General features: G+C 51.6%; 1 protein-coding gene, 10 non-coding genes and 2 pseudogenes across 11 annotated transcripts; all 13 read left to right on the top strand.

Annotated features, from left to right (window-relative positions):
- Nucleotides 1-398: 398 nt before the first annotated feature.
- On the top strand, nt 399-516 carry LOC124791159 (annotated as a pseudogene).
- A 7,216-nt stretch (nt 517-7,732) lies between these two features.
- Nucleotides 7,733-7,851, top strand: LOC124790499. Its single transcript, XR_007016294.1, has one exon. It is a non-coding gene; the product is annotated as a 5S ribosomal RNA (ribosomal RNA).
- A 1,276-nt stretch (nt 7,852-9,127) lies between these two features.
- LOC124790500 lies at nt 9,128-9,246 on the top strand. The gene has a single exon (XR_007016295.1). It is a non-coding gene; the product is annotated as a 5S ribosomal RNA (ribosomal RNA).
- A 1,276-nt stretch (nt 9,247-10,522) lies between these two features.
- Nucleotides 10,523-10,641, top strand: LOC124790501. Its single transcript, XR_007016296.1, has one exon. It is a non-coding gene; the product is annotated as a 5S ribosomal RNA (ribosomal RNA).
- Nucleotides 10,642-11,918: 1,277 nt separating this feature from the next.
- LOC124790502 lies at nt 11,919-12,037 on the top strand. The gene has a single exon (XR_007016297.1). It is a non-coding gene; the product is annotated as a 5S ribosomal RNA (ribosomal RNA).
- Nucleotides 12,038-13,314: 1,277 nt separating this feature from the next.
- LOC124790503 lies at nt 13,315-13,433 on the top strand. Its single transcript, XR_007016298.1, has one exon. It is a non-coding gene; the product is annotated as a 5S ribosomal RNA (ribosomal RNA).
- A 1,276-nt stretch (nt 13,434-14,709) lies between these two features.
- On the top strand, nt 14,710-14,828 carry LOC124790505. Its single transcript, XR_007016300.1, has one exon. It is a non-coding gene; the product is annotated as a 5S ribosomal RNA (ribosomal RNA).
- Nucleotides 14,829-16,105: 1,277 nt separating this feature from the next.
- Nucleotides 16,106-16,224, top strand: LOC124790506. The gene has a single exon (XR_007016301.1). It is a non-coding gene; the product is annotated as a 5S ribosomal RNA (ribosomal RNA).
- Nucleotides 16,225-17,500: 1,276 nt separating this feature from the next.
- LOC124790507 lies at nt 17,501-17,619 on the top strand. The gene has a single exon (XR_007016302.1). It is a non-coding gene; the product is annotated as a 5S ribosomal RNA (ribosomal RNA).
- Nucleotides 17,620-18,896: 1,277 nt separating this feature from the next.
- Nucleotides 18,897-19,015, top strand: LOC124790508. Its single transcript, XR_007016303.1, has one exon. It is a non-coding gene; the product is annotated as a 5S ribosomal RNA (ribosomal RNA).
- A 1,276-nt stretch (nt 19,016-20,291) lies between these two features.
- LOC124790509 lies at nt 20,292-20,410 on the top strand. Its single transcript, XR_007016304.1, has one exon. It is a non-coding gene; the product is annotated as a 5S ribosomal RNA (ribosomal RNA).
- Nucleotides 20,411-21,685: 1,275 nt separating this feature from the next.
- Nucleotides 21,686-21,803, top strand: LOC124790520 (annotated as a pseudogene).
- Nucleotides 21,804-22,625: 822 nt separating this feature from the next.
- Nucleotides 22,626-23,549, top strand: LOC124789227 (flocculation protein FLO11-like). Its single transcript, XM_047256521.1, has one exon. The coding sequence runs from the start codon at nt 22,626-22,628 to the stop codon at nt 23,547-23,549; it is 924 nt and encodes a 307-aa protein (XP_047112477.1).
- The last annotated feature ends 4,021 nt before the right edge of the window (nt 23,550-27,570 follow it).

The following is a 27,570-nucleotide window of genomic DNA, read 5'->3' on the forward strand; positions in this document are numbered from 1 at the left end:
AGTCGAGCAAAGTCGGGACGGAAGGGAAGGGGAGGGGACACGACAGGCGAGGATGCAACGCGCAAATTACGCAAATATCTGGAAGCGCGGCGCGTGTCAGCCAGGTGAGAAAGCTTCCGCCGGTCCAGCAGGACACTGCCACACCCCGCGCAGCTCACCCCCTACCGGCGCCCGGCCCTGCGCCGGATAACAAGAACAAGGTGCGTCTCCCGCGAGTGTCGGAGGCCGCACGCACCAAACGAATGACAGGCGGTGCAACGAGCAGCCGCGCTGTGCGTGTCACCCACGTGGCGGTGGAAGGACGTGCTTTGCGTCAAATGTGCCACGGAAAACGGCGATTGCGTGTGTTGGGAGAAGGGGCGAAGGCTTCCTCTGCCGTGCGGCCACATTATAAGGACGCCAACGGCCATACCATGTTGAATACACCGGTTCTCGTCCGATCACCGAAGTTAAGCAACATCGGGCCCGCTTAGTACTTGGCTGGCTGCCCGCCTGGCAACACCTCGGTGCCGAGCGAGCAGTGTTTACCTCGTGCGACTGGGCCGGCGGCGCCTCGCGTGTCGTCTGCTCCTTCTGCCTCGTGGCTTTCTTTCTTTCTACTGAACTGTAAGTTATGGATATACTTTACGATGACAGTGAAGAGCGACAGAACAATATTCAGTGCGAGTTTGATCGTTCCGTAGAGAAACCTTCTGCTTTTGAGATCCATCGTTGGTTACTTGAGGACTTGATGTTGTCTACTACTGATGTGCTCGGTATTCAGTTCGATACGTTTTTAAATTCTGTGTTCTTGAAACTGAAATCTCCCGATCTGTGTGATGCTGTTGTCTCTGTTAATGACGGTGTTCGTAGATTTCGACACCTTAACGGAAATATTAGTAATGTCACTGTGTCTCATGCTGGTTTTGGTCTTCGACAAATACGCATATTTAACCTTCCGTTTGAAATTCGCAACGACACTATTTCTCGTCACTTGCGGCCATATGGCACTGTTTTATCCGTAGTGAAAGAGAAATGGTCGTCTGCGTACATATTTCAAGTCGAGAACGGTGTGCGCAGTGTTAAGATGGTGGTTCGGCAGCATATTCCGTCTTTTATTTTGGTGAACGGCCACCGTGCGTTTGTCACGTACAGTGGCCAGCCACAGACTTGCTCATTTTGTAACGGTGTCGGACATTATCGGCAGGATTGTCCGAAGCGCAAACGGCCTGTTCAGCTACCACTTGAGGCCAATTTGCAAGGAGCTAGTTTTGCTTCCGTCGCCGCTACGGTCTTGGGTTCCGCCCCCCCCGCGCCCGCGCGGCGTGCGGCAGATGTTAATCTTGCTGCCGCCGCGGAAGCGATGGATGTGTCTGCTGATGCTACTGTCTCTGTTCTTGCGACTACCGGCCAGGAATCTTTGTCCGCGGTTTCGGAAAACGTGCCTGCTGTTCTTCAACCGGTTGTGGGTGCTGTTGTGTCGGAGACTGTCTCTGACTCCGTGCCGCCATCGGTAACCGATGTCGTTCCGCGTCCTATTTTGGACGCTGTTGCACCTATTGAGTCGCAGTTGGCACCCTCTCCTTCTGTGCCTGCACCCGTCGTTGTACCCTCTGATGTTTCTGAGCCTATTCCTGTTGCGGAATCACGCGATAACTTTGTGGAACCCAAACCGCAACGGGATGACGTTCGTTCTCGGAGTTCCAGTCGGCAACGCTTCCGCAGTGTCAGTAGCTCCCCTTCTTACGACGGGGGTTCCACGCGGCGTGACCGTAGTCCGTCCCCGGTAGGGCGCTCCCCCGCCTCTTCTTGGGCGTCGCAACGCCGTGCCGCGCGGCGCGACCTCGACGTGGAGCTCCGGCCGCCTCAGGCTTCCGGCTCCGGGCGCCAGCCGCCGCGCAAACAGCAACAACAACAGTCGCCGCGGGCCTCCTCTCGCCTCGCGCAGTCAGCTGATCTGGGTGATGCCGCGCAGCAACGTGACGTTGCTGTTCGCCATCTGCGGACTGTGTTAAGTCAACCCGCCTCTGTAGACGTGCCTGTTTTAGCGCCCGACACTGTCTCGGCTGTGACTGCGGCACCTATGTCGACGAAACGGAAAGCTGAGGATGTCCACCGACGTCGCGCTGGTCCTTCTATCCACGACCGCGTGTCGGTGCCTCCCTCCGACGTGCAGATGCCCGTCAGGGATCCTGTGTCAGTTACTTCTGCCGTGCCAGCTACTGCCACCCTGCCACCCCTCTCCCCCTTCGAGCCTTCGGAGTGGGCGAAGGATGTTGTGGAGGGTGAGGAGACGTAGTGTGTGTCCTGTGTGCCCCCTCCTCTGTCGTGCACCTGCACATTCCGTGGTTTTTGTGTGTTTTACTTTTGTGTGTCTTTTAACTGTGTGAGTCTATGACTTACGATTTTAGCCAGTGGAATGTTGTCACTATTAATCTTAACAAGTTGAGCCACCCGTGCAAGTTACTGGCTTTTCAGGCCTTTTTACGTGATCACCACTGCCATGTTGTCTTTTTACAGGAGGTGACGCGCGATGCACTTGTCTTTTTACACGATTTTAGTGACTTTATTGTTGTTGACAATGTTTTACCGGATTCCAATGCAGGAACTGCCATTTTAGTCCGTTCTGACCTTGCTATTTCCGACGTTGCTATTTTACCAAATGGTCGTGCTGTTAGTTGCACTATACTGGGCGTTGTCTTTGTTAACGTTTATGCCCCGTCTGGGAACGATAAGCCGGCGAGGGCTGTTTTTTATGGGCAGGAGCTGTGTGCACTGCTACACCGGAATGTGGATGCTTTCGTTGTCGGCGGCGATTTTAATTGCGTTTTAGATGTTGTCGATCAGGTGCCTCGTCCTAACATTTGTCGCGAGCTCGGCGATTTGATTCGCAGTTTTCAGCTCGTTGATACGTGGCGTGTTTTAAACCCTGACGTCACCCACTATACTCATTTTTATCCCACGGGGCACAGCCGCCTGGACAGAATTTACATTTCTGCCTCGCTTTCTGCCCGAATTTGCCGCACGGAAATGTTTCCCGTGCTCTTTTCTGATCATTCCGGTTACCTTTGCCAGCTTTTATTGCCTAAATTCTGTATTCCCAGACGACCGACTCTGTGGAAATTTAATTGTGCTTTATTGAACGACGACCATTTTGTGACGTGTTTCACCAATCGGTGGCACAAATTACTCGAGACTAGGCGAGGTGACTGTAGTGTGCTGGAGTGGTGGGTTGGGGAGGCCAAGCCGGTGATCCGGCGGTTTTTAATGGATTTTAGCCGCGAGGCGGCTCGTTGGCGTCGCGCTACGGCCCGTTTCCATCAGGCGTGTTTACAAGACCTCGCGCTGCGCGTGACGTCACAGCCTGCCTTGCTGCCCGCTTTTAAGCAATTCCAGCGTAAGCTTCTCGATGATTTGCGTGCTGTTAGTGCCGGTGTCGTCGTCCGCAGCCAGCCTGTGGGGGTTGTGGATGGCGAACCTTTGTCGCTTTACCATCTGACCAGGGAACGAAGGCGGCGCGCCCGTCTGCACATCAGTACCTGGAAAAAGTGCGACGGCGGACGGACTACTGTCCAGTCCGACATTGAGCGGGATATTTTTCATCATTTTAGTTCCCTTTTCCGTGCGCTGGATGTTGATTGTGATGCGTTGCGGGATTTTTTACAAGTCATACCTCATGTTTTAACTCGTGCGGATAGGACGCATTTAAATGCTGCTTATGTACCTGACGACCTGTACGACGCTATCCGACGAAGCCCTAAGTGTAAATCGCCTGGTCCCGACGGCATTCCTGCTGAATTTTATTTGAAGTTTTATGATCTTTTTCGTGATATTTTTGTGGCTCTTTTAAATGAAATACGGGATGGTGCTGTTATCCCTGCTGCGTTTGAGGAGGGGGTAGTGACCTTAGTACCTAAATCGACTGCGACGCCCTGTATTGACGCTGTTCGGCCGATCACACTACTTAACGCCGACTTTAAGATTGTGACGCGCTGTGTGGCTCAACGTCTTAAAGTTGTTTTACCGTCGGTTCTCAGTGACAGTCAATCATGTGCGGTGCCGGGTCGAAACATTTTTGACGCCGTTCTCGCATATCGCGACTGTATCGGCTTTGTTAAAAGTGCGAGAGTGCCGACCGCTGCCATCTTATTGATTGACTTCAAAAATGCTTTCGACCGCATTAGCCATGTATACCTCCGCCAGGTTCTTGTGCGGATGGGATTCGGTCTTAAGTTTACGACTGTGGTAAAGCATCTTTTACAGAATGCGACGTCACGAGTTAGTGTCAACGGCCGCTTGACGCCGGCTTTCCGTGTTGGGCGCTCGGTGCGGCAGGGGTGTCCCCTTTCGATGGCCCTTTTTTCTGTCGCCTTAGATCCGTTGCTGCGGATTATCGGCCGCGAATGCCGCGGCATTCAGGTCGGGGCAGACCGCCTCATTTGTAAGGCATACGCCGACGACCTTGGTGTTTTTCTTGGCCATTCCGATGACGTTGACAATTTATATGGCGCACTGCAACGCTTTGAAAAAGCCACAGGTGCCATTGTCAACCCTGCTAAGACTGTTTGTTTGCCTCTTACACCCCGCGCACGGTCCTTACAGCGGAACTGGTTCTGCGTCCGCGAACAGCAGAAAGTCCTGGGCGTGCTTTTTTCTTCTCACCCACAACGGATGGAAGCGCTTAATTGGCGGTCCACGCTCCACAAGGTGCGTGCCGTTGCCAAGATCTATGCGGCTCGCACGTTGGCGCTTCGTGATAAGGTGGCCTTGATCAATACTAACATTCTGGCCAGGGCATGGTATCTCGCGCAGGTCCTTCCACTGCCTCGGCAATTGGAACGTGCCCTCAAGCAGGCGGTGTATTGGTTTTTATGGCGAGGTGACATTTTTAAAGTCTCGTATGAAACTTGTACTCTCAGCCCGACAGCTGGTGGTTTGGGTTTAGTAGATCTTCGCGCGAAGTGCTCCGCTCTGTTTTGGAAGAGGACCACTGTTGTGATGGAGAGGGCCCCGAACGGTACCACTGCGGCGGTCTTCAATCTGTATCGTCCTCCATCTGCGGCGGCGCCGGTGAATGTCTCGCACATTCCCTTTTTTCTTAATTATGTGCGTCGCTACTATATGGAAAACAGCTACTTGGAGCTCTGTGACGTTCCCAGCCTTCGAGTCAGCGACGTCGTTTCTGCTTTCCGTGGGTCTACTGTGCGTTGTAAGTGGGAGTATCGGCTACCGCGGTATAACTGGGTCACGGTATGGAAAAATCTTGCCAGCAATGTTCTTCCTCCCTCTGTACACGCAGTGTGGTACAAGGTTGTACATCGTACCTTCCCTACGAATGCGAAGCTCCACTCCATTAATCTCATCTCGTCTGGAGCTTGTGACCTGTGTGCTGTGGAAGATACGCTTGAACACCGTTTCGTGTGTGGCCATTTTTGCAGTGTTTGGCATACCGCCCGAGATATGGTTCGCCTTATCAATCGGGTGGATACGCGTTCTGTTTTGCCGACAGATGTCTTAATCCCTCAGTGCGCCGCCTACCCGAATACTAAGAAGAATGCCACGGTGTGGCTCCTGGGTCATACCGTTTTTGCAATGTTTTCCCTGACATTGACAACCAAATTTGACTTTCTTACATACTTATGGACTCAGCATGAACAAACTGCAGCCATGCCTGGCTATCGTGCTAATTTCGCGAATTTTTTGCAGGTCGCCCTTGCTCATGCTTTTACCCGGATGTCGATGGCTACTTAACATGGTTTGATGATTTGGTATACTCTTCTACTTTGACCGCTCGTGTTGTGTTTTCCAGGAACGTACAATTATTGAAATTCGTGTAATCAGAGGTACTTTACTTTTTATTCTTTGTGTTCCTTTTCATTTCAGGTATGGTTTACCTTCTCCTTGATTCTGATTATTTTTATGCTGTGGACATCGGCAGTTTCTTTTTGCAGAACTAACTTTCTCATGTAGGTCTCCCAAGTGGCGGCAGTACTATCTTTTGGTCTTTTCCTGTATTACCGCGCAGTGACTTTAATTTCCTTCTTTTAGTTTCATTTCTCCACTTGTTGGACTCTACTCATCTGCTTTACTGGTGTGGAATTTTCCCAGTAATAGTATACCTGAGGAAGTGGCTTCTTTTTTTTAGTTTTGTGTTTTATATTTTCTATACTGGACTCTTGTTTTCTGGTGGATTACTTGTCTCCATTTAGAAGATTTCATGGATTATGGTTTTTTCTTTGTACCTGCCGTTTTTTCTTTCCCGACGGACGTCGACATTCTCAAGAAAAAAAAAAAAAAAAAAAAAAGGTGCTGTTGGCTCCCCTTCATTTTCTCCTTTCTACGCCGCTATCCCTGCCAGCCCTCTTTTCATACTACCTTTCTTTTGTGACAAACGTGCTTCCTTAAGCATTTTCAACGTGCTAGGAATGCCTTGAAAATAACGAAACACAAAAAAAAAAAAAAAGGTGCTGTTGGCTCTATCTCATTTTTTAATTTTTGCGTCGCTACACCTGCCAGCCCTCTTCTTCATACTAACTTTCAGGTGTGACAAAGATGCTTCCACAAGCATTTTAAAGTACTGTACTAAACGTAAGACACGAAATTGCAGTAATGAACTCAGTTTGAGCAAGAATGCGCGGAGGAAGAGTGCTAGGAAGTCGTTGGAATCAACGAAACACTACGAATCGACAGATGTGTCCTTGAAACGCGTCAGAGCCAACTGTTTTGTAGCGGCGCTAAATTCGAAAAACTAACTAAATACATAAATTAAAAAAAAAAAAAAAAAAAAAAAAAACAGCCGTTCTCGTCCGATCACCGAAGATAAGCAACAACGTTAGTATTCGGATCGGCGACCGCCTGGGAACTCTGGCTGTCTTCATTTTTTGCTTTTTTGTCGCTACCCCTGCCAGCCCTCTTTTCATGCTACCCTTCTTGTGTGACGAAGATGCGTCCATACTGATTTTAAACTATCGTAAGATGCGATATTAAGGAACTCCGTTTGAAGAAGAGTGTGCCAAGGAAGATTAGCAAAGTGTGTCTGCAAATAACGAAACAGTATGAAACGACAGAAATGTTGTGAAACACGTCCGGGCATATTGTTTTGTAGCAGTGCACATCTGCAAATTTGTAAACAAAAATTTATCTTTCGCCTCTAGAGGAGATGGATGCTTTGTTGAACCTCCTGTGTCCTCTGTCCGTGTTTTCGCACCTTTCCAGCGCAGCGCTGCTCTACTCTAGTAGCTCCGAACGGCCGCACACGGCGTCTCGGACACGCCGGTTCGGCCCGCGCCCATCTCGCAGATGTTTGTCGTGCTTGTGCGGTCATATGGAGCGCGACCCGAGCGGCAGCGAGCGGCAGTCGAGCAAAGTCGGGACGGAAGGGAAGGGGAGGGGACACGACAGGCGAGGATGCAACGCGCAAATTACGCAAATATCTGGAAGCGCGGCGCGTGTCAGCCAGGTGAGAAAGCTTCCGCCGGTCCAGCAGGACACTGCCACACCCCGCGCAGCTCACCCCCTACCGGCGCCCGGCCCTGCGCCGGATAACAAGAACAAGGTGCGTCTCCCGCGAGTGTCGGAGGCCGCACGCACCAAACGAATGACAGGCGGTGCAACGAGCAGCCGCGCTGTGCGTGTCACCCACGTGGCGGTGGAAGGACGTGCTTTGCGTCAAATGTGCCACGGAAAACGGCGATTGCGTGTGTTGGGAGAAGGGGCGAAGGCTTCCTCTGCCGTGCGGCCACATTATAAGGACGCCAACGGCCATACCATGTTGAATACACCGGTTCTCGTCCGATCACCGAAGTTAAGCAACATCGGGCCCGCTTAGTACTTGGATGGGTGACCGCCTGGGAACACCGGGTGCTGTTGGCTCTATCTCATTTTTTAATTTTTGCGTCGCTACACCTGCCAGCCCTCTTCTTCATACTAACTTTCAGGTGTGACAAAGATGCTTCCACAAGCATTTTAAAGTACTGTACTAAACGTAAGACACGAAATTGCAGTAATGAACTCAGTTTGAGCAAGAATGCGCGGAGGAAGAGTGCTAGGAAGTCGTTGGAATCAACGAAACACTACGAATCGACAGATGTGTCCTTGAAACGCGTCAGAGCCAACTGTTTTGTAGCGGCGCTAAATTCGAAAAACTAACTAAATACATAAATTAAAAAAAAAAAAAAAAAAAAAAAAACAGCCGTTCTCGTCCGATCACCGAAGATAAGCAACAACGTTAGTATTCGGATCGGCGACCGCCTGGGAACTCTGGCTGTCTTCATTTTTTGCTTTTTTGTCGCTACCCCTGCCAGCCCTCTTTTCATGCTACCCTTCTTGTGTGACGAAGATGCGTCCATACTGATTTTAAACTATCGTAAGATGCGATATTAAGGAACTCCGTTTGAAGAAGAGTGTGCCAAGGAAGATTAGCAAAGTGTGTCTGCAAATAACGAAACAGTATGAAACGACAGAAATGTTGTGAAACACGTCCGGGCATATTGTTTTGTAGCAGTGCACATCTGCAAATTTGTAAACAAAAATTTATCTTTCGCCTCTAGAGGAGATGGATGCTTTGTTGAACCTCCTGTGTCCTCTGTCCGTGTTTTCGCACCTTTCCAGCGCAGCGCTGCTCTACTCTAGTAGCTCCGAACGGCCGCACACGGCGTCTCGGACACGCCGGTTCGGCCCGCGCCCATCTCGCAGATGTTTGTCGTGCTTGTGCGGTCATATGGAGCGCGACCCGAGCGGCAGCGAGCGGCAGTCGAGCAAAGTCGGGACGGAAGGGAAGGGGAGGGGACACGACAGGCGAGGATGCAACGCGCAAATTACGCAAATATCTGGAAGCGCGGCGCGTGTCAGCCAGGTGAGAAAGCTTCCGCCGGTCCAGCAGGACACTGCCACACCCCGCGCAGCTCACCCCCTACCGGCGCCCGGCCCTGCGCCGGATAACAAGAACAAGGTGCGTCTCCCGCGAGTGTCGGAGGCCGCACGCACCAAACGAATGACAGGCGGTGCAACGAGCAGCCGCGCTGTGCGTGTCACCCACGTGGCGGTGGAAGGACGTGCTTTGCGTCAAATGTGCCACGGAAAACGGCGATTGCGTGTGTTGGGAGAAGGGGCGAAGGCTTCCTCTGCCGTGCGGCCACATTATAAGGACGCCAACGGCCATACCATGTTGAATACACCGGTTCTCGTCCGATCACCGAAGTTAAGCAACATCGGGCCCGCTTAGTACTTGGATGGGTGACCGCCTGGGAACACCGGGTGCTGTTGGCTCTATCTCATTTTTTAATTTTTGCGTCGCTACACCTGCCAGCCCTCTTCTTCATACTAACTTTCAGGTGTGACAAAGATGCTTCCACAAGCATTTTAAAGTACTGTACTAAACGTAAGACACGAAATTGCAGTAATGAACTCAGTTTGAGCAAGAATGCGCGGAGGAAGAGTGCTAGGAAGTCGTTGGAATCAACGAAACACTACGAATCGACAGATGTGTCCTTGAAACGCGTCAGAGCCAACTGTTTTGTAGCGGCGCTAAATTCGAAAAACTAACTAAATACATAAATTAAAAAAAAAAAAAAAAAAAAAAAAACAGCCGTTCTCGTCCGATCACCGAAGATAAGCAACAACGTTAGTATTCGGATCGGCGACCGCCTGGGAACTCTGGCTGTCTTCATTTTTTGCTTTTTTGTCGCTACCCCTGCCAGCCCTCTTTTCATGCTACCCTTCTTGTGTGACGAAGATGCGTCCATACTGATTTTAAACTATCGTAAGATGCGATATTAAGGAACTCCGTTTGAAGAAGAGTGTGCCAAGGAAGATTAGCAAAGTGTGTCTGCAAATAACGAAACAGTATGAAACGACAGAAATGTTGTGAAACACGTCCGGGCATATTGTTTTGTAGCAGTGCACATCTGCAAATTTGTAAACAAAAATTTATCTTTCGCCTCTAGAGGAGATGGATGCTTTGTTGAACCTCCTGTGTCCTCTGTCCGTGTTTTCGCACCTTTCCAGCGCAGCGCTGCTCTACTCTAGTAGCTCCGAACGGCCGCACACGGCGTCTCGGACACGCCGGTTCGGCCCGCGCCCATCTCGCAGATGTTTGTCGTGCTTGTGCGGTCATATGGAGCGCGACCCGAGCGGCAGCGAGCGGCAGTCGAGCAAAGTCGGGACGGAAGGGAAGGGGAGGGGACACGACAGGCGAGGATGCAACGCGCAAATTACGCAAATATCTGGAAGCGCGGCGCGTGTCAGCCAGGTGAGAAAGCTTCCGCCGGTCCAGCAGGACACTGCCACACCCCGCGCAGCTCACCCCCTACCGGCGCCCGGCCCTGCGCCGGATAACAAGAACAAGGTGCGTCTCCCGCGAGTGTCGGAGGCCGCACGCACCAAACGAATGACAGGCGGTGCAACGAGCAGCCGCGCTGTGCGTGTCACCCACGTGGCGGTGGAAGGACGTGCTTTGCGTCAAATGTGCCACGGAAAACGGCGATTGCGTGTGTTGGGAGAAGGGGCGAAGGCTTCCTCTGCCGTGCGGCCACATTATAAGGACGCCAACGGCCATACCATGTTGAATACACCGGTTCTCGTCCGATCACCGAAGTTAAGCAACATCGGGCCCGCTTAGTACTTGGATGGGTGACCGCCTGGGAACACCGGGTGCTGTTGGCTCTATCTCATTTTTTAATTTTTGCGTCGCTACACCTGCCAGCCCTCTTCTTCATACTAACTTTCAGGTGTGACAAAGATGCTTCCACAAGCATTTTAAAGTACTGTACTAAACGTAAGACACGAAATTGCAGTAATGAACTCAGTTTGAGCAAGAATGCGCGGAGGAAGAGTGCTAGGAAGTCGTTGGAATCAACGAAACACTACGAATCGACAGATGTGTCCTTGAAACGCGTCAAAGCCAACTGTTTTGTAGCGGCGCTAAATTCGAAAAACTAACTAAATACATAAATTAAAAAAAAAAAAAAAAAAAAAAAAAACAGCCGTTCTCGTCCGATCACCGAAGATAAGCAACAACGTTAGTATTCGGATCGGCGACCGCCTGGGAACTCTGGCTGTCTTCATTTTTTGCTTTTTTGTCGCTACCCCTGCCAGCCCTCTTTTCATGCTACCCTTCTTGTGTGACGAAGATGCGTCCATACTGATTTTAAACTATCGTAAGATGCGATATTAAGGAACTCCGTTTGAAGAAGAGTGTGCCAAGGAAGATTAGCAAAGTGTGTCTGCAAATAACGAAACAGTATGAAACGACAGAAATGTTGTGAAACACGTCCGGGCATATTGTTTTGTAGCAGTGCACATCTGCAAATTTGTAAACAAAAATTTATCTTTCGCCTCTAGAGGAGATGGATGCTTTGTTGAACCTCCTGTGTCCTCTGTCCGTGTTTTCGCACCTTTCCAGCGCAGCGCTGCTCTACTCTAGTAGCTCCGAACGGCCGCACACGGCGTCTCGGACACGCCGGTTCGGCCCGCGCCCATCTCGCAGATGTTTGTCGTGCTTGTGCGGTCATATGGAGCGCGACCCGAGCGGCAGCGAGCGGCAGTCGAGCAAAGTCGGGACGGAAGGGAAGGGGAGGGGACACGACAGGCGAGGATGCAACGCGCAAATTACGCAAATATCTGGAAGCGCGGCGCGTGTCAGCCAGGTGAGAAAGCTTCCGCCGGTCCAGCAGGACACTGCCACACCCCGCGCAGCTCACCCCCTACCGGCGCCCGGCCCTGCGCCGGATAACAAGAACAAGGTGCGTCTCCCGCGAGTGTCGGAGGCCGCACGCACCAAACGAATGACAGGCGGTGCAACGAGCAGCCGCGCTGTGCGTGTCACCCACGTGGCGGTGGAAGGACGTGCTTTGCGTCAAATGTGCCACGGAAAACGGCGATTGCGTGTGTTGGGAGAAGGGGCGAAGGCTTCCTCTGCCGTGCGGCCACATTATAAGGACGCCAACGGCCATACCATGTTGAATACACCGGTTCTCGTCCGATCACCGAAGTTAAGCAACATCGGGCCCGCTTAGTACTTGGATGGGTGACCGCCTGGGAACACCGGGTGCTGTTGGCTCTATCTCATTTTTTAATTTTTGCGTCGCTACACCTGCCAGCCCTCTTCTTCATACTAACTTTCAGGTGTGACAAAGATGCTTCCACAAGCATTTTAAAGTACTGTACTAAACGTAAGACACGAAATTGCAGTAATGAACTCAGTTTGAGCAAGAATGCGCGGAGGAAGAGTGCTAGGAAGTCGTTGGAATCAACGAAACACTACGAATCGACAGATGTGTCCTTGAAACGCGTCAGAGCCAACTGTTTTGTAGCGGCGCTAAATTCGAAAAACTAACTAAATACATAAATTAAAAAAAAAAAAAAAAAAAAAAAAAACAGCCGTTCTCGTCCGATCACCGAAGATAAGCAACAACGTTAGTATTCGGATCGGCGACCGCCTGGGAACTCTGGCTGTCTTCATTTTTTGCTTTTTTGTCGCTACCCCTGCCAGCCCTCTTTTCATGCTACCCTTCTTGTGTGACGAAGATGCGTCCATACTGATTTTAAACTATCGTAAGATGCGATATTAAGGAACTCCGTTTGAAGAAGAGTGTGCCAAGGAAGATTAGCAAAGTGTGTCTGCAAATAACGAAACAGTATGAAACGACAGAAATGTTGTGAAACACGTCCGGGCATATTGTTTTGTAGCAGTGCACATCTGCAAATTTGTAAACAAAAATTTATCTTTCGCCTCTAGAGGAGATGGATGCTTTGTTGAACCTCCTGTGTCCTCTGTCCGTGTTTTCGCACCTTTCCAGCGCAGCGCTGCTCTACTCTAGTAGCTCCGAACGGCCGCACACGGCGTCTCGGACACGCCGGTTCGGCCCGCGCCCATCTCGCAGATGTTTGTCGTGCTTGTGCGGTCATATGGAGCGCGACCCGAGCGGCAGCGAGCGGCAGTCGAGCAAAGTCGGGACGGAAGGGAAGGGGAGGGGACACGACAGGCGAGGATGCAACGCGCAAATTACGCAAATATCTGGAAGCGCGGCGCGTGTCAGCCAGGTGAGAAAGCTTCCGCCGGTCCAGCAGGACACTGCCACACCCCGCGCAGCTCACCCCCTACCGGCGCCCGGCCCTGCGCCGGATAACAAGAACAAGGTGCGTCTCCCGCGAGTGTCGGAGGCCGCACGCACCAAACGAATGACAGGCGGTGCAACGAGCAGCCGCGCTGTGCGTGTCACCCACGTGGCGGTGGAAGGACGTGCTTTGCGTCAAATGTGCCACGGAAAACGGCGATTGCGTGTGTTGGGAGAAGGGGCGAAGGCTTCCTCTGCCGTGCGGCCACATTATAAGGACGCCAACGGCCATACCATGTTGAATACACCGGTTCTCGTCCGATCACCGAAGTTAAGCAACATCGGGCCCGCTTAGTACTTGGATGGGTGACCGCCTGGGAACACCGGGTGCTGTTGGCTCTATCTCATTTTTTAATTTTTGCGTCGCTACACCTGCCAGCCCTCTTCTTCATACTAACTTTCAGGTGTGACAAAGATGCTTCCACAAGCATTTTAAAGTACTGTACTAAACGTAAGACACGAAATTGCAGTAATGAACTCAGTTTGAGCAAGAATGCGCGGAGGAAGAGTGCTAGGAAGTCGTTGGAATCAACGAAACACTACGAATCGACAGATGTGTCCTTGAAACGCGTCAGAGCCAACTGTTTTGTAGCGGCGCTAAATTCGAAAAACTAACTAAATACATAAATTAAAAAAAAAAAAAAAAAAAAAAAAACAGCCGTTCTCGTCCGATCACCGAAGATAAGCAACAACGTTAGTATTCGGATCGGCGACCGCCTGGGAACTCTGGCTGTCTTCATTTTTTGCTTTTTTGTCGCTACCCCTGCCAGCCCTCTTTTCATGCTACCCTTCTTGTGTGACGAAGATGCGTCCATACTGATTTTAAACTATCGTAAGATGCGATATTAAGGAACTCCGTTTGAAGAAGAGTGTGCCAAGGAAGATTAGCAAAGTGTGTCTGCAAATAACGAAACAGTATGAAACGACAGAAATGTTGTGAAACACGTCCGGGCATATTGTTTTGTAGCAGTGCACATCTGCAAATTTGTAAACAAAAATTTATCTTTCGCCTCTAGAGGAGATGGATGCTTTGTTGAACCTCCTGTGTCCTCTGTCCGTGTTTTCGCACCTTTCCAGCGCAGCGCTGCTCTACTCTAGTAGCTCCGAACGGCCGCACACGGCGTCTCGGACACGCCGGTTCGGCCCGCGCCCATCTCGCAGATGTTTGTCGTGCTTGTGCGGTCATATGGAGCGCGACCCGAGCGGCAGCGAGCGGCAGTCGAGCAAAGTCGGGACGGAAGGGAAGGGGAGGGGACACGACAGGCGAGGATGCAACGCGCAAATTACGCAAATATCTGGAAGCGCGGCGCGTGTCAGCCAGGTGAGAAAGCTTCCGCCGGTCCAGCAGGACACTGCCACACCCCGCGCAGCTCACCCCCTACCGGCGCCCGGCCCTGCGCCGGATAACAAGAACAAGGTGCGTCTCCCGCGAGTGTCGGAGGCCGCACGCACCAAACGAATGACAGGCGGTGCAACGAGCAGCCGCGCTGTGCGTGTCACCCACGTGGCGGTGGAAGGACGTGCTTTGCGTCAAATGTGCCACGGAAAACGGCGATTGCGTGTGTTGGGAGAAGGGGCGAAGGCTTCCTCTGCCGTGCGGCCACATTATAAGGACGCCAACGGCCATACCATGTTGAATACACCGGTTCTCGTCCGATCACCGAAGTTAAGCAACATCGGGCCCGCTTAGTACTTGGATGGGTGACCGCCTGGGAACACCGGGTGCTGTTGGCTCTATCTCATTTTTTAATTTTTGCGTCGCTACACCTGCCAGCCCTCTTCTTCATACTAACTTTCAGGTGTGACAAAGATGCTTCCACAAGCATTTTAAAGTACTGTACTAAACGTAAGACACGAAATTGCAGTAATGAACTCAGTTTGAGCAAGAATGCGCGGAGGAAGAGTGCTAGGAAGTCGTTGGAATCAACGAAACACTACGAATCGACAGATGTGTCCTTGAAACGCGTCAGAGCCAACTGTTTTGTAGCGGCGCTAAATTCGAAAAACTAACTAAATACATAAATTAAAAAAAAAAAAAAAAAAAAAAAAAACAGCCGTTCTCGTCCGATCACCGAAGATAAGCAACAACGTTAGTATTCGGATCGGCGACCGCCTGGGAACTCTGGCTGTCTTCATTTTTTGCTTTTTTGTCGCTACCCCTGCCAGCCCTCTTTTCATGCTACCCTTCTTGTGTGACGAAGATGCGTCCATACTGATTTTAAACTATCGTAAGATGCGATATTAAGGAACTCCGTTTGAAGAAGAGTGTGCCAAGGAAGATTAGCAAAGTGTGTCTGCAAATAACGAAACAGTATGAAACGACAGAAATGTTGTGAAACACGTCCGGGCATATTGTTTTGTAGCAGTGCACATCTGCAAATTTGTAAACAAAAATTTATCTTTCGCCTCTAGAGGAGATGGATGCTTTGTTGAACCTCCTGTGTCCTCTGTCCGTGTTTTCGCACCTTTCCAGCGCAGCGCTGCTCTACTCTAGTAGCTCCGAACGGCCGCACACGGCGTCTCGGACACGCCGGTTCGGCCCGCGCCCATCTCGCAGATGTTTGTCGTGCTTGTGCGGTCATATGGAGCGCGACCCGAGCGGCAGCGAGCGGCAGTCGAGCAAAGTCGGGACGGAAGGGAAGGGGAGGGGACACGACAGGCGAGGATGCAACGCGCAAATTACGCAAATATCTGGAAGCGCGGCGCGTGTCAGCCAGGTGAGAAAGCTTCCGCCGGTCCAGCAGGACACTGCCACACCCCGCGCAGCTCACCCCCTACCGGCGCCCGGCCCTGCGCCGGATAACAAGAACAAGGTGCGTCTCCCGCGAGTGTCGGAGGCCGCACGCACCAAACGAATGACAGGCGGTGCAACGAGCAGCCGCGCTGTGCGTGTCACCCACGTGGCGGTGGAAGGACGTGCTTTGCGTCAAATGTGCCACGGAAAACGGCGATTGCGTGTGTTGGGAGAAGGGGCGAAGGCTTCCTCTGCCGTGCGGCCACATTATAAGGACGCCAACGGCCATACCATGTTGAATACACCGGTTCTCGTCCGATCACCGAAGTTAAGCAACATCGGGCCCGCTTAGTACTTGGATGGGTGACCGCCTGGGAACACCGGGTGCTGTTGGCTCTATCTCATTTTTTAATTTTTGCGTCGCTACACCTGCCAGCCCTCTTCTTCATACTAACTTTCAGGTGTGACAAAGATGCTTCCACAAGCATTTTAAAGTACTGTACTAAACGTAAGACACGAAATTGCAGTAATGAACTCAGTTTGAGCAAGAATGCGCGGAGGAAGAGTGCTAGGAAGTCGTTGGAATCAACGAAACACTACGAATCGACAGATGTGTCCTTGAAACGCGTCAGAGCCAACTGTTTTGTAGCGGCGCTAAATTCGAAAAACTAACTAAATACATAAATTAAAAAAAAAAAAAAAAAAAAAAAAACAGCCGTTCTCGTCCGATCACCGAAGATAAGCAACAACGTTAGTATTCGGATCGGCGACCGCCTGGGAACTCTGGCTGTCTTCATTTTTTGCTTTTTTGTCGCTACCCCTGCCAGCCCTCTTTTCATGCTACCCTTCTTGTGTGACGAAGATGCGTCCATACTGATTTTAAACTATCGTAAGATGCGATATTAAGGAACTCCGTTTGAAGAAGAGTGTGCCAAGGAAGATTAGCAAAGTGTGTCTGCAAATAACGAAACAGTATGAAACGACAGAAATGTTGTGAAACACGTCCGGGCATATTGTTTTGTAGCAGTGCACATCTGCAAATTTGTAAACAAAAATTTATCTTTCGCCTCTAGAGGAGATGGATGCTTTGTTGAACCTCCTGTGTCCTCTGTCCGTGTTTTCGCACCTTTCCAGCGCAGCGCTGCTCTACTCTAGTAGCTCCGAACGGCCGCACACGGCGTCTCGGACACGCCGGTTCGGCCCGCGCCCATCTCGCAGATGTTTGTCGTGCTTGTGCGGTCATATGGAGCGCGACCCGAGCGGCAGCGAGCGGCAGTCGAGCAAAGTCGGGACGGAAGGGAAGGGGAGGGGACACGACAGGCGAGGATGCAACGCGCAAATTACGCAAATATCTGGAAGCGCGGCGCGTGTCAGCCAGGTGAGAAAGCTTCCGCCGGTCCAGCAGGACACTGCCACACCCCGCGCAGCTCACCCCCTACCGGCGCCCGGCCCTGCGCCGGATAACAAGAACAAGGTGCGTCTCCCGCGAGTGTCGGAGGCCGCACGCACCAAACGAATGACAGGCGGTGCAACGAGCAGCCGCGCTGTGCGTGTCACCCACGTGGCGGTGGAAGGACGTGCTTTGCGTCAAATGTGCCACGGAAAACGGCGATTGCGTGTGTTGGGAGAAGGGGCGAAGGCTTCCTCTGCCGTGCGGCCACATTATAAGGACGCCAACGGCCATACCATGTTGAATACACCGGTTCTCGTCCGATCACCGAAGTTAAGCAACATCGGGCCCGCTTAGTACTTGGATGGGTGACCGCCTGGGAACACCGGGTGCTGTTGGCTCTATCTCATTTTTTAATTTTTGCGTCGCTACACCTGCCAGCCCTCTTCTTCATACTAACTTTCAGGTGTGACAAAGATGCTTCCACAAGCATTTTAAAGTACTGTACTAAACGTAAGACACGAAATTGCAGTAATGAACTCAGTTTGAGCAAGAATGCGCGGAGGAAGAGTGCTAGGAAGTCGTTGGAATCAACGAAACACTACGAATCGACAGATGTGTCCTTGAAACGCGTCAGAGCCAACTGTTTTGTAGCGGCGCTAAATTCGAAAAACTAACTAAATACATAAATTAAAAAAAAAAAAAAAAAAAAAAAAAACAGCCGTTCTCGTCCGATCACCGAAGATAAGCAACAACGTTAGTATTCGGATCGGCGACCGCCTGGGAACTCTGGCTGTCTTCATTTTTTGCTTTTTTGTCGCTACCCCTGCCAGCCCTCTTTTCATGCTACCCTTCTTGTGTGACGAAGATGCGTCCATACTGATTTTAAACTATCGTAAGATGCGATATTAAGGAACTCCGTTTGAAGAAGAGTGTGCCAAGGAAGATTAGCAAAGTGTGTCTGCAAATAACGAAACAGTATGAAACGACAGAAATGTTGTGAAACACGTCCGGGCATATTGTTTTGTAGCAGTGCACATCTGCAAATTTGTAAACAAAAATTTATCTTTCGCCTCTAGAGGAGATGGATGCTTTGTTGAACCTCCTGTGTCCTCTGTCCGTGTTTTCGCACCTTTCCAGCGCAGCGCTGCTCTACTCTAGTAGCTCCGAACGGCCGCACACGGCGTCTCGGACACGCCGGTTCGGCCCGCGCCCATCTCGCAGATGTTTGTCGTGCTTGTGCGGTCATATGGAGCGCGACCCGAGCGGCAGCGAGCGGCAGTCGAGCAAAGTCGGGACGGAAGGGAAGGGGAGGGGACACGACAGGCGAGGATGCAACGCGCAAATTACGCAAATATCTGGAAGCGCGGCGCGTGTCAGCCAGGTGAGAAAGCTTCCGCCGGTCCAGCAGGACACTGCCACACCCCGCGCAGCTCACCCCCTACCGGCGCCCGGCCCTGCGCCGGATAACAAGAACAAGGTGCGTCTCCCGCGAGTGTCGGAGGCCGCACGCACCAAACGAATGACAGGCGGTGCAACGAGCAGCCGCGCTGTGCGTGTCACCCACGTGGCGGTGGAAGGACGTGCTTTGCGTCAAATGTGCCACGGAAAACGGCGATTGCGTGTGTTGGGAGAAGGGGCGAAGGCTTCCTCTGCCGTGCGGCCACATTATAAGGACGCCAACGGCCATACCATGTTGAATACACCGGTTCTCGTCCGATCACCGAAGTTAAGCAACATCGGGCCCGCTTAGTACTTGGATGGGTGACCGCCTGGGAACACCGGGTGCTGTTGGCTCTATCTCATTTTTTAATTTTTGCGTCGCTACACCTGCCAGCCCTCTTCTTCATACTAACTTTCAGGTGTGACAAAGATGCTTCCACAAGCATTTTAAAGTACTGTACTAAACGTAAGACACGAAATTGCAGTAATGAACTCAGTTTGAGCAAGAATGCGCGGAGGAAGAGTGCTAGGAAGTCGTTGGAATCAACGAAACACTACGAATCGACAGATGTGTCCTTGAAACGCGTCAGAGCCAACTGTTTTGTAGCGGCGCTAAATTCGAAAAACTAACTAAATACATAAATTAAAAAAAAAAAAAAAAAAAAAAAAACAGCCGTTCTCGTCCGATCACCGAAGATAAGCAACAACGTTAGTATTCGGATCGGCGACCGCCTGGGAACTCTGGCTGTCTTCATTTTTTGCTTTTTTGTCGCTACCCCTGCCAGCCCTCTTTTCATGCTACCCTTCTTGTGTGACGAAGATGCGTCCATACTGATTTTAAACTATCGTAAGATGCGATATTAAGGAACTCCGTTTGAAGAAGAGTGTGCCAAGGAAGATTAGCAAAGTGTGTCTGCAAATAACGAAACAGTATGAAACGACAGAAATGTTGTGAAACACGTCCGGGCATATTGTTTTGTAGCAGTGCACATCTGCAAATTTGTAAACAAAAATTTATCTTTCGCCTCTAGAGGAGATGGATGCTTTGTTGAACCTCCTGTGTCCTCTGTCCGTGTTTTCGCACCTTTCCAGCGCAGCGCTGCTCTACTCTAGTAGCTCCGAACGGCCGCACACGGCGTCTCGGACACGCCGGTTCGGCCCGCGCCCATCTCGCAGATGTTTGTCGTGCTTGTGCGGTCATATGGAGCGCGACCCGAGCGGCAGCGAGCGGCAGTCGAGCAAAGTCGGGACGGAAGGGAAGGGGAGGGGACACGACAGGCGAGGATGCAACGCGCAAATTACGCAAATATCTGGAAGCGCGGCGCGTGTCAGCCAGGTGAGAAAGCTTCCGCCGGTCCAGCAGGACACTGCCACACCCCGCGCAGCTCACCCCCTACCGGCGCCCGGCCCTGCGCCGGATAACAAGAACAAGGTGCGTCTCCCGCGAGTGTCGGAGGCCGCACGCACCAAACGAATGACAGGCGGTGCAACGAGCAGCCGCGCTGTGCGTGTCACCCACGTGGCGGTGGAAGGACGTGCTTTGCGTCAAATGTGCCACGGAAAACGGCGATTGCGTGTGTTGGGAGAAGGGGCGAAGGCTTCCTCTGCCGTGCGGCCACATTATAAGGACGCCAACGGCCATACCATGTTGAATACACCGGTTCTCGTCCGATCACCGAAGTTAAGCAACATCGGGCCCGCTTAGTACTTGGATGGGTGACCGCCTGGGAACACCGGGTGCTGTTGGCTCTATCTCATTTTTTAATTTTTGCGTCGCTACACCTGCCAGCCCTCTTCTTCATACTAACTTTCAGGTGTGACAAAGATGCTTCCACAAGCATTTTAAAGTACTGTACTAAACGTAAGACACGAAATTGCAGTAATGAACTCAGTTTGAGCAAGAATGCGCGGAGGAAGAGTGCTAGGAAGTCGTTGGAATCAACGAAACACTACGAATCGACAGATGTGTCCTTGAAACGCGTCAGAGCCAACTGTTTTGTAGCGGCGCTAAATTCGAAAAACTAACTAAATACATAAATTAAAAAAAAAAAAAAAAAAAAAAAACAGCCGTTCTCGTCCGATCACCGAAGATAAGCAACAACGTTAGTATTCGGATCGGCGACCGCCTGGGAACTCTGGCTGTCTTCATTTTTTGCTTTTTTGTCGCTACCCCTGCCAGCCCTCTTTTCATGCTACCCTTCTTGTGTGACGAAGATGCGTCCATACTGATTTTAAACTATCGTAAGATGCGATATTAAGGAACTCCGTTTGAAGAAGAGTGTGCCAAGGAAGATTAGCAAAGTGTGTCTGCAAATAACGAAACAGTATGAAACGACAGAAATGTTGTGAAACACGTCCGGGCATATTGTTTTGTAGCAGTGCACATCTGCAAATTTGTAAACAAAAATTTATCTTTCGCCTCTAGAGGAGATGGATGCTTTGTTGAACCTCCTGTGTCCTCTGTCCGTGTTTTCGCACCTTTCCAGCGCAGCGCTGCTCTACTCTAGTAGCTCCGAACGGCCGCACACGGCGTCTCGGACACGCCGGTTCGGCCCGCGCCCATCTCGCAGATGTTTGTCGTGCTTGTGCGGTCATATGGAGCGCGACCCGAGCGGCAGCGAGCGGCAGTCGAGCAAAGTCGGGACGGAAGGGAAGGGGAGGGGACACGACAGGCGAGGATGCAACGCGCAAATTACGCAAATATCTGGAAGCGCGGCGCGTGTCAGCCAGGTGAGAAAGCTTCCGCCGGTCCAGCAGGACACTGCCACACCCCGCGCAGCTCACCCCCTACCGGCGCCCGGCCCTGCGCCGGATAACAAGAACAAGGTGCGTCTCCCGCGAGTGTCGGAGGCCGCACGCACCAAACGAATGACAGGCGGTGCAACGAGCAGCCGCGCTGTGCGTGTCACCCACGTGGCGGTGGAAGGACGTGCTTTGCGTCAAATGTGCCACGGAAAACGGCGATTGCGTGTGTTGGGAGAAGGGGCGAAGGCTTCCTCTGCCGTGCGGCCACATTATAAGGACGCCAACGGCCATACCATGTTGAATACACCGGTTCTCGTCCGATCACCGAAGTTAAGCAACATCGGGCCCGCTTAGTACTTGGATGGGTGACCGCCTGGGAACACCTCGGTGCCGAGCGAGCAGTGTTTACCTCGTGCGACTGGGCCGGCGGCGCCTCGCGTGTCGTCTGCTTCTTCTGCCTTGTGGCTGTATTTCTACCTGACTGTAAGTAATGGAAATGATTTACGATGATAGTGAGGAAAGGCAGAATAACGTCCAATGTGAATTTGATCGTTCAGTTGATAAACCTTCGGCCTTTGAGATTCACCGTTGGATATTAGAGGACTTGATGTTACGGCATGATGACGTTCTTGGCATACAGTTTGATACGTTCCTTAATTCAGTGTTTTTAAAATTGAGATCTCCTGACATGTGTGATACTGTTGTGTCTGTCAATGACGGTGTGCGTAAATTTCGACATCTTGACGGTAAAATTAGTAATGTGACTGTGTCGCACGCCGGCTTCGGCGTTAGGCAAATTCGTATCTTTAACCTGCCCTTTGAAATACGTAATGATACCATTTCACGTTATTTGCGGCCGTACGGTACCGTTTTGTCAGTGATTAAGGAAAAGTGGTCCTCCGCCTATTTGTTTCAAGTCGAAAACGGTGTGAGGAGTGTGAAAATGGTTGTCAGACAGCACATTCCGTCATTTATTTTGGTCAACGGCCACCGTGCGTTTGTGACTTATAGTGGACAGCCTCAAACTTGTTCATTTTGTAGTGGCGTTGGTCATTACCGGCAAGATTGTCCTAAACGTAAACGGCCTGCTCAATTACCGATTGACGATGGTTTGCGCGGGGCCAGCTTTGCCTCTGTCGCTGCTACGGTCTTAGGTACAGCCCCCCCCGCACCCGTGCGCCGCGTGGCCGATGCTAACCTAGCTGACGCCGCGGTTGCCATGGATGTGTCCACTCCCGATTGTGACCTTGCTTCTGTGTCTGCTGTTTCCGCGCCTGCTACGGCTACCGTGCAGGCTGACGAAAATTTGTCTTTACCACTTGTTTCACTTGCGTCTGTGTCCGACCGCACGCCCGCGTCGGCGACTGCTGTCGTGTCGGAACCTGGTTCCCAGCCTGTTACGGTACCGGAATTTTCTGATACGTTGACTGCCTCGGTTGACGTGGCTGCCAGTGCTACTGTTAGCTCTGCTGCCGTGGAGTCGCAGGAATTTTTTGCGGCTCCGAAACCGCGGCGTGATGAATTTCCGTCTCGCAGTTCTAGCAGGCAACGTGCTCGTAGTGTCGGTCGGTCGCCTTCCTCTGACAGGGGGTTTACCCGACCCGACCGCAGTCCGTCTCCAGTTGACCGTTCGCCCGCCGGTTCCCGGCAGTCGCGAGTTGGTCGGCAAGACTCACAACAGCGTGCCGCGCGTCGGGACCTAGACCGTGAGCGGCGGCCGTCTCCGGCTTCCGGCTCCGGGCGTCCGACACAGCAATCGCGACCCCAACAGCGTGCCGCTTCTCGCCATCCGCCGCCTGACGACCTCACCGTGGCCGATCAGAAGCGTGATGTCGCTGTTCGACATTTACGAACCGTTTTAAGTCAGCCGCCTACTGGTGACGATTCGGCAATGCCGGCCGATACGGCTTTGGCTGTAGCGCCGCCGCAATTGCCGACAAAACGGAAGGCTGAAGACACCCACCAGCGTCGTGTCTGTCCTTCTGCCCCCGAGCGAGTGCCGGCTTCTTCTCCCGACGTGGAGATGCCCGTTGCTGCTCCTTTGTCGGTAGCTTCCGGTGGCACAGATTCTGGGACCGCGCCCGCCCCCACTCCCGTGTACCCCACTGAGTGGGCGGCGGATGTGGAAGGCGGTGAGACTTAGTGGATTCTTTGTTGTCCCCTAATCCAGTTGACGGGAACTACTCCCGTCTTTTAGAGAACCTTTTACCCTTCCTTGGTGGCCGGAATTCCGTCCATGTTGCTGTCTGTTTTTACCATAAGGAGCCTTTTGTGCATGTGTATTTTACTTGTGTCTGGGGCCTGAGCATTGTTCGTGGCATATCTTATTTCTCAATGTTATTCTCTGTTGTTCCCTCCTCCAGTTGCCGGGAATTCCTCCCGTCGTTTTGGAGGTCATTTTACTCCTTTTGGTGGCTGAAATTCCGTCCCATGTCTGCTGTCTGTTTTTAACTGAGGAGTTTTTTTTGTGCTTGTATATTTTAATTGTGTATGGAGCCTGAGCGTTGTTCGTGGAATGTTTTAACTCTCAATGTTAACAAGTTGAGTAATCCGCACAAGTTGTCGGCTTTGCACACTTTTTTACATGACTCCCGCTGTCATGTGGCATTTTTACAGGAAGTTACGCGTCAGGCTCTGTTGTTTTTACTTGACTCTTCTGATTTTACTGTCGTTGATAATATCATGTCCGACGAACAGACTGGTACTGCTATCTTAATTCGTCCTGAATTTGATGTTAGCAATATTGAAATATTGCCAAATGGCCGCGCTATAGCATGTACCGTCAATGGTTTCGCCTTTGTTAATGTATACGCTCATGCCGGTGACAAGCCAGCGCGGAATAAATTTTATGGTCAGGATCTCTGTCCACTTCTCCATCGTAATCATACTGACTTAGTGATCGGTGGTGATTTTAATGCTGTGATTGATGGTCGTGATCAGGAGCCGCGTCCTAACTGGTGCCAGGAATTGCGTACGTTGGTTGACAGCTTTCGGCTCCGCGACACGTGGCGTGTGCTGCATCCGGACGAGACGCATTTCACCCACTTTTACGCCACCGGTCACAGTCGATTAGACAGGATCTATGTGTCTTCGCCGCTCGCCGCTCACGTCCGGAAGGCGGACGTGTTGCCGGTTATTTTTTCTGACCATTGCGGTTACATGTGTCAACTTCTCCTGCCGCGTGCGCGCCCTACTCGGCGCAGCAATATTTGGAAATTTAACTGTAGCCTTTTGGACGATGCCAGTCTCACGTCTCAATTTACTGCGTTGTGGCGCAAGCTCTTGCGTGGTAAAGGCGATGACGGCAGTACTATCGGGTGGTGGGTGGCGGTCGCCAAGCCGGCTATTCGGCGTTTTTTAATCGATTTTAGCCGCGATGCGGCGCATTGGCGTCGGTCGACGGCACGTTTTTACCAGGACTGTTTAAAGGATATCGCTCAGCGCGTCGCAACGTCACCTGAGTTGCTTCCGGTTTTTAATCAGTTCAAAGCCAAGCTCCTCGATGATCTTCGTCGGAAGGGTGTTGGGGCTATCGCGCGGAGCCAACCGGTGGGTGACGTGGAAGGGGAACCGCTCTCTCTCTACCACCTGAGCAGGGAGCGCCGGCGGCGCGAGCGGTTGGCAATCCGTAAATGGATCCAGCGAGATGGCACGTCCACTTCCGATGGTGCGGCCATTGAGCGGGAAGTTCACGAGCATTTTGCGACGCTTTTCCGAGAGGTGGACGTCAACGCCGGGGCGCTGCGCGATTTTTTGCAGAGGGTCCCACGTGTGTTAACACGACAAGATAGAGCCATTTTAAATGAACCTTTTACCCTTGATGACCTAACTACAGCTGTGAAACGGAGTCCTAGGGGCCGGTCCCCTGGACTGGACGGAATTCCTGCCGAATTTTACTTGAAATTTTTCAGTCTTTTCAGTGATGTTTTAATTGCCATTATGAATGAGATCCATAACGGCGTTGCTATTCCTGCGGAATTTTCAGAAGGGCGCATTGCTCTCGTTCCGAAATCGGCCGCAACACCAAATCTCGACAATGTCCGTCCTATAACCTTGCTGAACGCCGACTATAAAATTATAGCGCGGTGTATCACGCACAGGTTGACGAACGTTATGCCAAAGGTGGTGAGTGAACATCAGACTTGCGCTGTCAGGGACCGTAACATATTCGATGCTGTTCTGGCGTACCGGGATTGTATCGGATATGTTAAAAGTCACAGGCTCCGGACGGCTGCGATAATGCTGGTCGACTTCAAAAACGCTTTCGATCGGATTAGTCACACCTATCTGCGGCGGGTCTTGGTCGGTTTCGGATTTGGTTCTAAACTGACGACGATGGTGCACAATATTTTAAGGAATGCCACGTCACGGGTTGTAATAAACGGAACTCCCAGTCGTGTTATACCTATTAGCCGATCAGTTCGCCAGGGCTGCCCCTTGTCTATGTCACTCTTCGCTTTGGCGTTGGATCCGCTCCTCCGCTGTATCGCCCAGGAATGCCGGGGCATACGCATAGGTGACGATCAGCTGATCTGTAGAGCGTATGCCGACGACCTCGGCGTGTTCCTCGATCAGCCAGAGGACATTGACAGGTTACATGGTGTTCTGCAGCGATTTGAGAGGGCAACGGGGGCTATCGTTAATCCTCGGAAAACTGTTTTACTCCCCCTTACACCTCGCCTGCGTACTGTTCGCGGCGACTGGTTCTGTGTCAAGCAACGGCAGACAGTACTTGGTGTCATTCTGACCGACAATACGCAGCGTATGGAAGCTCTTAATTGGCGGTCCACGCTGTATAAGGTTCGGGCCGTTGCGAAACTGCATGCCTCTCGGAATTTGGCGCTTCGTCAACGGGTGGCTCTTATCAACACGCAGATTTTGGCCAAAGCGTGGTATCTGGCACAAGTCCTGCCTGTGCCGAAACAACTGGAACGGGCCATTCAACAGGCGGTCTATTGGTTGCTGTGGAAGGGTGACATTTTTAAGGTCTCCCTGGCAACCTGTACTTTGAGTCTGGCGGAGGGGGGGCTGGGTTTCGTTGACTTTCGCAACAAATGTGCGGCGCTCGTCGTGAAGCGGACTACCGTGGTGCTTGACAAGGGGCCGTGCAGTCCGACGGCTGCCTTGTTCCGTGCCTATCGCCCGCCATCAGTGATTGCTCCGGTATCGGTCGGTCATATTCCGTACACGTTGAACTTCGTACGCCGGTATTATGTGTATAACAGCTATCTAGCGCTCGGTGATGTCCGTGCGTGCAATGTCGGTGACATTATTCGTGCTCTTCGGGGATCGCCAAGCAGGAATAAATGGGAGTATCGGCTGCCTCAGCACGACTGGAAGATGCTGTGGCGGAACCTTGCCGGCGCCGTTATTCCGGCCAACGTTTACGCCACTTGGTATAAAGTGGTCAACCGCACATTTCCGACTAATGCTAAGTTGCACTCTATCGGTCTGATTCCTTCGGGTGTATGTGATTCGTGTCCTGAGGAGGATACTATCGAACACCGATTCGAGTGTCGGAAATTCCGTGTTGTCTGGGATATTGCGTGTGACATGGTGCGTCTGATCAACAGAGTGGACAGGCGGCAGGTGACAGCCCTGGAGGCCATCGTGCCTCAGTGTGCGGCGTATCCGGCCACCAAACGGAATGCAACTCTTTGGATTTTGGGACACACGGTTTTTTGTCTTTTCACCCTGAAATTGACTGTCTTACCTGTGGGCGGAACATCGCCTGAGCCTAGGTCGACCGGCTTATTCCTTGACTTTCGCCAATTTTTTGCATGTTGCCTTGGCCCATGCATTCACTAAATTGTCACTTACCTCATAAGACTACAAACCCCATCTTGACATTTTTACTTTTCCTATCTGGCAATACTGCTAATATTCCTGTTGAAGTGATTTGACGAACCCTTGCTTACCAACGGACTTACTTTCTTGGATAATGATTTTATGGCATGGTAAAGTTGTGTTTCTAATGGACCGTACATTAACGAAAACGTACACATGACCTACAGTTATGTGAATGGTGTTTTGTCCGTCAAGAGTTCTTTTATGTTTGCTTTACTTTCTGTTTTTCTTTTTTTTTCTCCCTTGTTATTTGCTCTTTTCTCGCGACGACTGAGGGGGCCGTGTCGCGGTGATCATTACAGTTGGTGTGTGTCTGC

This window comes from Schistocerca piceifrons, chromosome 3 (genome assembly GCF_021461385.2).
Source record: "Schistocerca piceifrons isolate TAMUIC-IGC-003096 chromosome 3, iqSchPice1.1, whole genome shotgun sequence".
In the NCBI taxonomy this organism is placed as follows: Eukaryota; Metazoa; Arthropoda; class Insecta; order Orthoptera; family Acrididae; genus Schistocerca; species Schistocerca piceifrons.